Raw genomic sequence first — 10873 nt, 5'->3', positions numbered from 1 at the left:
ACCAATCACTCGCAATGTAAATGGCAGTGTATTAGGTAAATCAGATCCATATGAATGGGCACGGCATGCAGAGAATACTATACGGCACGAGGACTTGCCTCCTGGCTGGATTCAAGCTGGGGCTCACGCTGCTAAAACTCAATCGTCACAATCTGATGTGACTCGTACATCACAAACTCAACGTCCAATAGTACGGAAAACATCGGCCGACTCTATGGCTCGACCTCAAGTAAATATCTTCCAGAGGATGCTGAGAGGAAGCCGGTCAAATCTGAATCAACGGTAAATAAAATATCATCACGTAAACCTCAAAAACAGTCTGCATCACTTCTTTGTAGTAAGCCTCATCTCGTAAACTTTGTTTCAATCAACTCTTCAATAATCTAAAATTCATAAATGCAACAAACTCCTTGTTCTGGTTTTCCTGTTTGTGTATAATCCTCGGAAGCATCAATCGCATTCGTGGTCGTTTTGAGTATACAATGTCTTTATTTGATTTTTTCTTTAGTTGTTTTGCTATCAATTTTACAAACAAAGGGGTATTTCAGTGTGGGTATCATTTGTCCTGTGTTTACTTTCTAGTAACAAAGTAGGTTTGAATAGGTCCTTTGCCCTTGACTGTTACAACATCACCAGGGGTACAGACAAGAGTCTACATCATTTCAAAACGATCATGTAAGTATAACGAAAAAGCACACATCCCAAATATCTGCGAGAATCTTACAGCATTGTTCTTGACCAACTCATAAGTAACATCAGAAATGTGGATTTGCATAGGCTTGGAACTAGACTCCATCTTGGAAGCAATGTTGACAGTATCACCGACCAAACACCAATGAGGGTTCAAGTCACCCATGACACCGGCAGTAACAGGACCAGAGTTGAGACCGATACGGATGTTGATGGATTCGTTGGTAGCAGACTTGAAGGTGGTAATCATAGTAATAATGTCAATGGCAAAGTTACATCCACGGTCGGCATGGTCTGGTATGGATCATGAAAGGTGATTAGTTGATCAAAAATTGATGCTAAAAGTACACTCAACATCAGTTTTTTTTCGAGCCATAAATTACCTGGAACACGTTCTGGACAACCAGCAACACCGAGATAAGCATCACCAATAGTTTCGACCTTGTACATTCCCCATTTCTTGGCAATGGCATCGTATTCGAGCCAGAGTTTGTTGAGGGTGGCCAACATGTCTTTGGTCTATTACACAAACGAAAGGAAAGGTAAGACACATCTCATGTGTTGCCATTTGATCACCAAGTACTTACAGAGGTACGAGAAGACAAAACGGTAAAGTTGGCAATATCCTGTGAATGGATACATGGTTAGATTCAATTTGGACTATGGCTGCCGATTTGATACGTACAGAGAAGAAGACGGTGACATTGTCGAATTCTTCAGCTTCAGCGGCTTTACCAGTCTTGATTTGTTCCAAGATGCTAGAAAAACCAAGTTGTTAATTCCTCACAATCGATCAAGCACGAAATCTTTCAAGTACTTACGCAGCTGGCATCATCTTCTCCAATAGGGCATCGGTAGCGTTAGTTTGTTCTTCCAATTCAGCAGCAATGTTGGTCAACATGGCAAGACGTTCACTGGTAGCTTGTTCGACGGTACTATATGTGCATATAGTGTAAGGCAGTTTCAACGTAAAATAACGTCTCCGCAAAACTTACGCGTTAATCAGAATCAAGGTCAAGAACACCTTGGCAACCATGTCACAACCACAGTAGAGCAATTCACCAAATTGGTATGAGACAACTTGATCCTTTTGGAGGAAGTAAATAATAGTGACTATGAAATGGGAGTATGGTGTTAGATGTTGAAATACACTCAATTTTCATCACATACTGAAAAGAAAACGGAAGATTTACTTACATCCCCACCAGGCACAGAAAGTAGCCCATTTAGCAAACACCAAGGAAGCCTTGTCCAATTTACAATCGGTTTCACCATTGAGAGCAGCATTGTACATCTTCATCAAACTTCCAACGACATACAAGAAATATAAACAAGAGCAGGTATCCATCCAAGTTGCATAAGGTTCCTTCATGATGGCACCAAACAAACCAAAAGCAATCATAGTGTAATCAAAACCCATAGTTTCCCAAGCATCATGAGTAGAACGGGTAAGTTCAGCAATGAGGTAGATCAAAGTTGGACAGCAAGCCATCCATTCGAATGATCGTGCAGGGTCCCAAGGCATACCAGTAGGCATCATGAAACTTGGAGTCAAACGGAAGAGTTGCAGGGCGTATGAAATAAGAGCAATTCCTTGGACACCAAACATGATAATAGCCAAAGAACGACGTTCGGGAGTACGACCACCAGAGTAGGTCAAGAAGGCGAAGAACATACCAATAGCAAAACCCATGATACCAAACTTGTAGTATGTGTCAGAGGGACCACGGTTGAATGTCATGGCACGAGACTTGTGTGCTCCAGAAAGAACGTATAGAGTACAGGCCAATGTTACGATAGACCATACGACAAAAGATTTGAGAATCCAGTCCAAGGCACCACCGTTTCCAAGACGTCCAGATGATTCAATGTCAGACACTTTGTCTTTGAAGGATTTCTTTTCCTTCTTTTCCTCATTCGCGTCCACCGCTTTCTTTGGGCCTCGAGACTTGGAGCGACTCCCTGTTGAACAAAATGCGTGAGACAGGTTGATGGGCTAGTAGTGATGACAGAAATATAAAAGCGTAAACGCGTCAACTTACTAGCTCTTTCAGTCTCTTCCTTGTTCAATTGCTTGTGACGAGACACATTACAACCACAGTCGTCACCTACATCATTCATCACGTTGAATGAGCAGATGTCGCGACATAGTGACTCAAACAGTGACACGCCAAACTAAGAATTCACGAAAAATCAACGTGAAAGTGCAACATACATTGGTTGGACTTGGTCTTGAAAGCGTATTCCTCACAACCAGCACCTAGTTTTTTCAACATTCAAGATTAGCTTCGACGGCACAACGAAAAACGTTCTCTACACAAAAGCATTTTTTAACATACATGCCAAACATTGGCCGCGCTCTACCCCTTCAACGTCCTTCATATTTCCAGAGCTACTGTGCTAACTTAAATGGTCAGCTTGAAACAATACTTCAAAGATGATTTTCTCTAGACTGCAAGAACAAAGAATGCAACCTCGCATCAACGTACTTTTTCTGATTTTTGTCCCTTGAATCTCGTGTCGAACCTAAGGATTTACCTGAAAAAGATGATTCAAGGATGGAAGGCGTTTTTTGGGATTACCAATCTTAGCATGCGAGCATTCGAATCTGGCCTTTTGGAGACGCCGACCAAGTTTTACATGGCTCCTATCAGGGTAGTTTCAGGTGTCATATAAGCTCACGAAGAACAGGAACAAAGTTCAGATTCTGAGGGATTGTAGTGAGGGCCTCCCAAGTGGATCCTTGTGGACACGTACGGATTGAGTTATTCGTAACATGCTCACTTGTCGTGTCTCGGAGAGAGCTCAACAGTCATCAAGGCCAGCCAACTACATCAGCATCGTAAAGCTACACCATTGCAACGTCGCAACCACAATAAAGCACGACACCGCAAACTTTTAAATTGAATTGAATGTATCAGTGCTTCCTAATTTTGTGTGTATATTAAAGGTTAAAAGCTTTCTGTGGAGTTCGAGTTTTCCTCACTTGCAACGAATAAATACAAAATGGACGCATTCATCTCAAACCTGAAAAATCATCAGCATTCATGAGATCTAGCACTCAAAATGTACGAAAATGGGACCAAGCAAAACTTTCAACCTCTTTTCTCTCAACCCTCGCACGAAAAATTGCTGCGCTCTCTTCTCAATCTGATTGTCTCTTGACTTTTAGACACACAACCAAAACAACTATAAAAGCATGGGTGGCCTATTAAGTATTCTTCGTGGAGCCAATGAGGATGAAGTAGTCGATATTCCAGTAGATTTCACTGGTCAGTTGCGTGTCGTCAATTAAGAAAATTCCAGATTTCCAACCCCACGCGTTTCTTACATTATCATGTTATTTTAAACAGGCGCCAAACCATGTGCAGAAGAGGCCGCCATGTTTGCAATGCTGGATGAAATTCTCAAGCCTGCTGAAGATCACATATCTACTCTGAGAGGATATTCAGGGTGTGGTGAACACATAAGAAAGGTAACTTTTTTTCTGCTATCACATCCGACCACAGCTCCAGCATCTTTGGCAATTTTATGATATTTCAAGCTACAGAATTCTGACCAAAGGCTCGTTCATTTTGTAACAGGCTATATCGACTCCAAACAAGGACACCGAAGAAGCTGCATGGAATGCAGTTTTACCATGTGTCCTGAAACTAAAAGATTACTATGAATTCAGTTTACGGATCGGTATTTTGTAGCTCGTCTAGCATTAGACAAGATCCAGCAGTCTCATTCTGATTTTCTATGCAGAGGAGGTCTACCCAAAAGTGCTGGAATTCTTTTGTCAAGGTGACCTATACAAACAATTGGAAACATGTCAGGCTACCGCCAAACGATTCGCCGATTTGCTTTACTTTTGCTCGCAGTTCGATGAGCTAAAGGTAACAAGAAATGTCTTATACGAGCATTTGTCGATATTCCAGAATGGTTTGTTGCTAACATCTTACATGATGTAGATGTCCAACCCAAACATTCAAAACGACTTTTCATACTACCGCCGAACACTCAATCGTCTCCGTAACCAGAACGGCGGACAGGTACCAGCAAACACTGTAGTAGGAGATGATTTGGCCAACCGAATGAGTTTGTTTTACGCTTTTGCAAACCCAATGACCAAGGCCATTACAGATAAGACAACTGCTGCCATTGCTGCTGTGAGTTATGCGAGCTTTATCCATCTTCCTTTTTTGCCTAGCCACAATCCAACGAATCTAACGCTGATGCATTTTTTGTTCAGAGCAAAGGAGCCATCACAGAACAAATCAGCGAACTCTTTTCTCTTATTGCAGCCATTTGTTATAACTATGTCGCTAAAGAGAGGTGACAAAAAAAACTTACTGCCCATGGCTCTATTATCCTTTGACGACACTAACCTCTCGCGATTCTTCTCACCACAGGACGGGATCAATCGACATGGTCTCATACTGCCTCCGCGTGATGGTCTCATGTATCGTCATATACGACCACGTCTCACCAACCGGTGTGTTTGCAAAGGGCTCCAAAGTAAATATCAAGGCATCCGTCAAAGTGATTCGAGATGCCGGTGCTGGATCTGGAGAGCTCTTGTTGAATGCTCTGAGATATACCACTGTACATTTGAATGACGAGAGTACACCAAAGGGAATCAAGGCATTGTTGAACAATCCTCCTACACCGCAGTAGAGATACGGCAAAAACGTTAGATCACAGACAAGGAACCTCGACTTCTTCACCACCTCCATTGCCCACCTTTCTTTGTAGTTTTTTGCTACTTTTTTGTAAACTTATTTGAAGTTTAATCCAGTACTTGCAAAATACCAAAATGATGCACTTAACATACAACTCATGTTTATTTACACACACACCCCACATTTCTTTTAAATTATTCGAAATCGCTACTGTACTCATCCTCATCAACATCGTAATATTTAGCGCTGGATTCTAGATTGTCAATCCGCGAGACCTTGTCGATTGTTGCGCTCAATTCATCATGTGACGGTTCCAGCAGAGAGTCAGATTCACGAGCTGATGCAATATGGTCTGAGAGTACATCCAGTCCTTCAGATACACTAGAGTAGCTCGATTTGTGAGGTTAGTTGACCAAAGTCGATGATGTCGATATATATGGAGATTTTTTCACCTCTTGGCAATGCTCTCTTCCAAGCTTGAGCGTTTATCTGAGGATATGGTAAGCTGGCTATGCTGCTTTGACAATACAGCAGCCTCCTCACGAATGCTTTGATGACTTGAGGTCTTCCCACCGTTATCAACAGCTTCCTCAAGATCACTATAGTGAGAGGAGTTCTTTCCACCGTTAACAATGGCCTCCTCAAGAGTACTATACCGACTTGAGTTCTTGCCACCATCCTCAACCGCCTCTTCAAGAAGACTGTAATGACTCGGATCCTTCTCACCACCATCTTCAGCGGCCTCATCTAAAATACTTTGATGACTCGAGCTCTTCCCACCACTATCCTCCTGCTGTTTGTCAGACCCAGAGAGACTCGACCAAGACGGCATCTCAAGCTTAGATGCCTTTTCAGCAATCTTGGCTATATCACTGGCTTGTAGCAGTGAGCGATCCATGCTCATTTCAGGTGACGATTTACTATTTCCTTCATCTTCACCAGACCAGTCCTTGCCAGAAGAACCACGACGGGATGATTCGTCAGAGTGGCGTGATGATTCTGTGAGTGAGCTTTGGCGGGACGGCGTTTTATGTAATGATGTTGATGCTGTGCTATTACGTGATAATAATGGTTTCTGAGATATTTGAGAGGGAGTCACGGATTTTGCTGGTGTTGATTTATGGAATGGTGAACCATGAGGTTCTTCACGAGCAGGTTCAGGTCTTGACATACGTGGTGAATTGCTTCGTGAGGTGGTGGAGCTAATTGGAACTCTGGTCGGTACAGATTCTGGTCGGAAGGGAATTACTGTTTCTGACCATTGCGAGTTCTTTGATGACGGAGGTGTAGAAGTTCTTGGTTTTACGACTCGCTGTCCACCAGCTTTACTAGATGATGCCATTACTGGAGGTGGAGCTGACGCTAGAAAGAAATGAGCGTAAGGAGGACATAGCCAAAACCGCCGAAAGCGTTCTCCAAATTACTCACTTCGGCTTTCACTCTTCTTCACAACACGTTTCACCTCAGGCTTCACAATCCCCTTCTCCGACGACAAATCAAACTCTCCATCCTCATACCGTGCATCCTGCGTCAGCAATTCACCATCAGAAGCCGACAGTGCACCTGTACTCTTCGCCATATGTACACCAGCATAACTAGCAACTTCACTAGCTTGAGTCAAGATATCCGCAGATGTAGCATCATTATCTCTACCTCTAGCAGCAGCAAACATGCCATCGTATGCACCCACAGGGAATCGATCAACGATTTCTCCTTCGCTGTACAGGTTGGTGAGTACTTCACCCTCTGACATGACTGTGGACAGGGTGCTGAGACCGGGACCGGATGATTCGGATGCGTCTGGTGCTGCTTCTAGCTGTATTGGAGGTGTTTGTGGTGGGACTTGCGTTTCGACCTCCACTTTGCGCTAAGACAGAAAAAAAATTGTTGAGAAACCAAAATACATCGCGAAACGACCAGGAAAATCGGTCTACCTCTCGTGCTTCATCTTCTGCAGCTTCACGTAAATGTCGTAGTAATTCTTCAGTCTCAAGTAATTCACGTCGGTATCTTTCTGCTGCTTCAAGTCTAGCTCGTTCATCTTCACGGTCTCGAGCCTCTTGAAGACATTGTCGAGCTACACTCACAACTGCTTCATCGACCACTTCATTAATAATTGAGTCAAGGACCAATGTAAAGGCTGACTCTGGGATTTGTGGTGGTGGTTCAATTTCTAAAAAACGGGTGTGAGAAGCGGATGAACGAAAAAATTCCTGCCATATGTCATATTTACCAATACTCTTTGCCTTCTGCAGGATTCTGAGTAAGACTTCTGACTGAACTCGTTCAGGCAGCCTTGGAGACCTAGTGGGTATTTCCAAGTGCCAGTCAGAACCAGATCCAAAAAACTTCAAGCGCTTTTCGACGATTGTACTGACGGCTTCTCAGACATCGTCTGCACAGCTTCCGACACTGGCGGAGAATCATATTGGACACCAACATTATGAAGTGGTGGGTCAGATTGGACACCGGTATTCTGTGTTGAGAGAAAGGCAAAGAATTGTTCAGTTAAAGGGAATGTTGGGAATTATGATAGCGGCCTTTTTCTCCATGACTGACCTGATATGCTTTCAACAACGGAGGAGGTACTTCTAATACAAGAAGAATGGTTCGTTTTAGTCATCATTCTTCGTCATAAGAAATCATGGCCAAACAGAAAATCTACCAACGTGACTTGAAGTATCATCCGTGACTTGTGTCGAATGAGTGACCATAGTGGTTGGAGCGGAAGTCTGAACGGCCTCGTCGAATACTACAAATATCAAGAATGATTGCTGAGTGGCAAAAAAAAAAAAACGCTCAAGGCATATTGAAAAGTATACCTTTCACAGTTGGTTTCTCTGCAACCATGTTAGTGGAAGTAGTTTTCGACGCCTTCTTGATGGGAAGTGGAGGGGGTGAGACTGGCCGCGGAGCTGGTGCAGCTCGTTTTGTGGGTGATGGTGTCCTACTGGCAAGCAAACACATCAGATATTGGCAAAAAGTGCAGGCCCATATAACAGCCGTATCAGCATTTACCGTTTTGTAGGACTACGAGGTGGTGGCAAATTATCCAGAAAGCCCAAAGTAGGAGGCCGAACAGACGTCCTTCGTAGAAAGATGGGCATGTTCGACAATCGAACATTGTAAAAGTTGGGTGGTCGCAACGGAGAGGGTGCTCGTTCGAATGGAGCAGCAAATCCAATCCCAGGTGATTCTGGTCGATGTGGAGGGTAGGCGTTACGAGTCGGAGAGCCGTTACGAGAAGGTGATGTCTGAGTTTGCATTTGCACTCTCTGGATCTCTATCTCCATGGCTCGTCGTTTTGGAGGTGAGGATTGCTTTTGCTTTTTGCGGGAGGGTTGTTGCTGTTTAGGTGGAGGTTCCCTAAAACATGTGTTGGTAGGGTCAGAAGCACAAAACGCCAAAAACCGGCAAGCACCGCTGATCATTGCAGAACATACACTGATTTCGTTACTTGTACAGTTTGGACAGGCTTTGGCCGTAGTCCCGGCTGAGGACTTTGCATACGAGGTGCCTGATGGTAGATTTCGGATTCATGAAGTCGAGGCTGCACAGTGGGAATCCATGTCTCCTAAACAATGTTTTCAGTGTTGTCTTGATTTCGAATCATCGCTTAGATAGAGACCAACCTTGGCGTTCTCCATTTCACCGATTGTACGTCTCACTTCCGCTCTCACTCGATCAGCATTCAAGACATCATCCAAAGTATCCATTGTCGGTTGCTTGATCACCTCTGCAGAAAAATGGAAGGCAATTGTGAAAATCCTTTCAGCAAGAACTCTTTCTGGAAATTCTGTGCATTCATAGCTTTACCTTCGACCGGTATTGCGATATCAAGACGATTGTACATGGGTAGCATCATGTCCCTCCTCAGCTTTCTCAACTCCACCAACACTTTCTGAGCTGCATCGTAATCAAAATCACCTCCCAACATCTTTACACGATCAACTCGAAGCACACGAAGGTTTGTTGGTGATGTTGCGGTGTCTGCATGCTTCTTGTTCTCCTTGCCAGGTTTGCTGTTGCTGGTGTTTGATGGAAGTAGGATGTCGACAGGTGACCAATTCATGCGTTGCGACAGGTCACCCAGTTCTTTTAGAGCGTCTTGCATAGACGAAAGAACTGTAGATGTAGCCTCCTATTCAAACCAAAGTTGCGTGAGAATATTCAAAAAATGTATGCTCGATTTTCTTCCGGCCAACATACTCGAGCATTAGCTTGCATCGCCAGAGCTTCAGTCTTGGCATCCTTTGAAGCTAGACCTTCTTTCAAAGCAGTGAGAATGGTCATCGCATGATGAAACTCGTGCTCTACACGCTGAAGTTTCTTCGATAGCTCCACTGTGACAGCGTCTGATGGTGCGTCATCACGTGTCGTCGGCAAATGAGATGTAACAGGTGCAGTCTGGACCTGGGTCTAATGGGTATAAATTGAGTCCAGAATCTTGAAACTAAACGGATTCTACTGTTCTTACAGGAACCTCCATGTTTGTAACTTCTCGGAGCTGGGCAGTAACAGATTGTGGGGCTGTATACATGGTTTGCATCTTCTTAATCTGGTTGACCTGTGTAAAGTAATGGAAGATCAACGATTCATGCCAGTCTAGAAAAACCATTCTCAACTCTTGCCTGCCAGTCAGTCTGCTGATCATGCAAGGCCTGCAAGTGTTTCATCTGTTTCAAGGTCTGTTCTTGTGCAGCATCGCCCTGTTCTTCCATCAGCCCTCGTTGCTGCCTTACAAAACTACGGTTGAGGGAGTGCATGCGATTGTGAAGGGCTTCCAAGGAGACGATTTGTTCTTCAATCTCTTTGGCCGAAACATTCGTCCATTGCACCAGATCGTTAACTCGCTCATTGCGTCTGCTTGCAATAGAGGTTAGCATTTAACCATAAGAAAAGATATATAAAATATACCAGAAATCACATCATTTTACCGTGGAAGTTCTCTTGCGGCTGTAGCCCTTTTGTCGACGGGACGAACAGTTTGAAGTACTTGATGTTGGGGAGTTTTCAAGTCGTTCTTATCTAGATCTGAGACTGGAAGTGGCAGTTCGACACTCTGATTAGGTGCAGGTGATAGATCTCTAGAATATAATGTATATCGTTCTGGACTAGCTTCTCTTGTCCGTGTTATTTCTTCACGTTGAATTGCCTTCTTGAGCAATTCTTCGGCAGCAGCGAGAGAGCGTTGAGCTAAACGGGAAGGATCCACGCCGTTCTGTTGCATTGTAACAATAGTTGCAAACGAGCCGGATGCCATCTCCGACAGTCGGTTTTGCTTGCTGTACTTGATCTGCAATAATACGAGAACACGACGAAGGTCGCAGTCTAGCACTAGACCACGCGAGAATTGTTAGTAAATATTAAAATGACGCGTCTGCAGACTGCCACAAGCTGTATGACGGCTGATTGAATAAGTTGACTCGGAAGCCGACAATACAAATCGTCAATTTCTCAGCAAAACCTTCCAAGTGCTAAAATCTGGCAGCCTTACGGAGGTCTTTCAATCTGAG

At 43.8% G+C, this 10873-nt stretch overlaps 3 protein-coding genes across 3 annotated transcripts; 1 reads left to right on the top strand and 2 right to left on the bottom strand.

The window, feature by feature from the left end:
• Positions 1-571: 571 nt before the first annotated feature.
• Positions 572-3072, bottom strand: SmJEL517_g03632 (uncharacterized protein; the record flags this gene model as incomplete). The annotated part of the gene is made up of 11 exons (XM_031169560.1): positions 572-652; positions 725-984; positions 1074-1209; positions 1278-1316; positions 1376-1448; positions 1512-1625; positions 1686-1803; positions 1888-2652; positions 2733-2798; positions 2906-2950; positions 3030-3072. 11 exons carry the CDS (start codon positions 3070-3072, stop codon positions 572-574), a joined length of 1740 nt encoding a protein of 579 aa, XP_031024454.1.
• An 817-nt stretch (positions 3073-3889) lies between these two features.
• Positions 3890-5352, top strand: SmJEL517_g03631 (uncharacterized protein; the record flags this gene model as incomplete). The annotated part of the gene is made up of 7 exons (XM_031169559.1): positions 3890-3962; positions 4044-4165; positions 4275-4377; positions 4441-4571; positions 4647-4844; positions 4928-5010; positions 5088-5352. 7 exons carry the CDS (start codon positions 3890-3892, stop codon positions 5350-5352), a joined length of 975 nt encoding a protein of 324 aa, XP_031024460.1.
• Positions 5353-5551: 199 nt separating this feature from the next.
• SmJEL517_g03630 (uncharacterized protein) lies at positions 5552-10620 on the bottom strand (the record flags this gene model as incomplete). Its single annotated transcript, XM_031169558.1, has 17 exons — positions 5552-5738; positions 5810-6719; positions 6786-7224; positions 7292-7530; positions 7591-7661; positions 7736-7833; positions 7917-7948; positions 8023-8109; positions 8180-8304; positions 8376-8723; positions 8801-8931; positions 8990-9093; positions 9174-9498; positions 9567-9776; positions 9835-9924; positions 9983-10220; positions 10295-10620. The coding sequence occupies 17 exons, from the start codon at positions 10618-10620 to the stop codon at positions 5552-5554; spliced, it is 3960 nt and encodes a 1319-aa protein (XP_031024461.1).
• Between the last annotated feature and the right edge of the window lie 253 nt (positions 10621-10873).

The sequence above is a fragment of the Synchytrium microbalum genome, assembly GCF_006535985.1.
Source record: "Synchytrium microbalum strain JEL517 chromosome Unknown SmJEL517_scf0020, whole genome shotgun sequence".
Classification (NCBI taxonomy): domain Eukaryota; kingdom Fungi; phylum Chytridiomycota; class Chytridiomycetes; order Synchytriales; family Synchytriaceae; genus Synchytrium; species Synchytrium microbalum.
The sequence above is the reverse complement of the archived record's forward strand: the minus strand, read 5'-3'. Positions and strand labels throughout refer to the sequence as shown.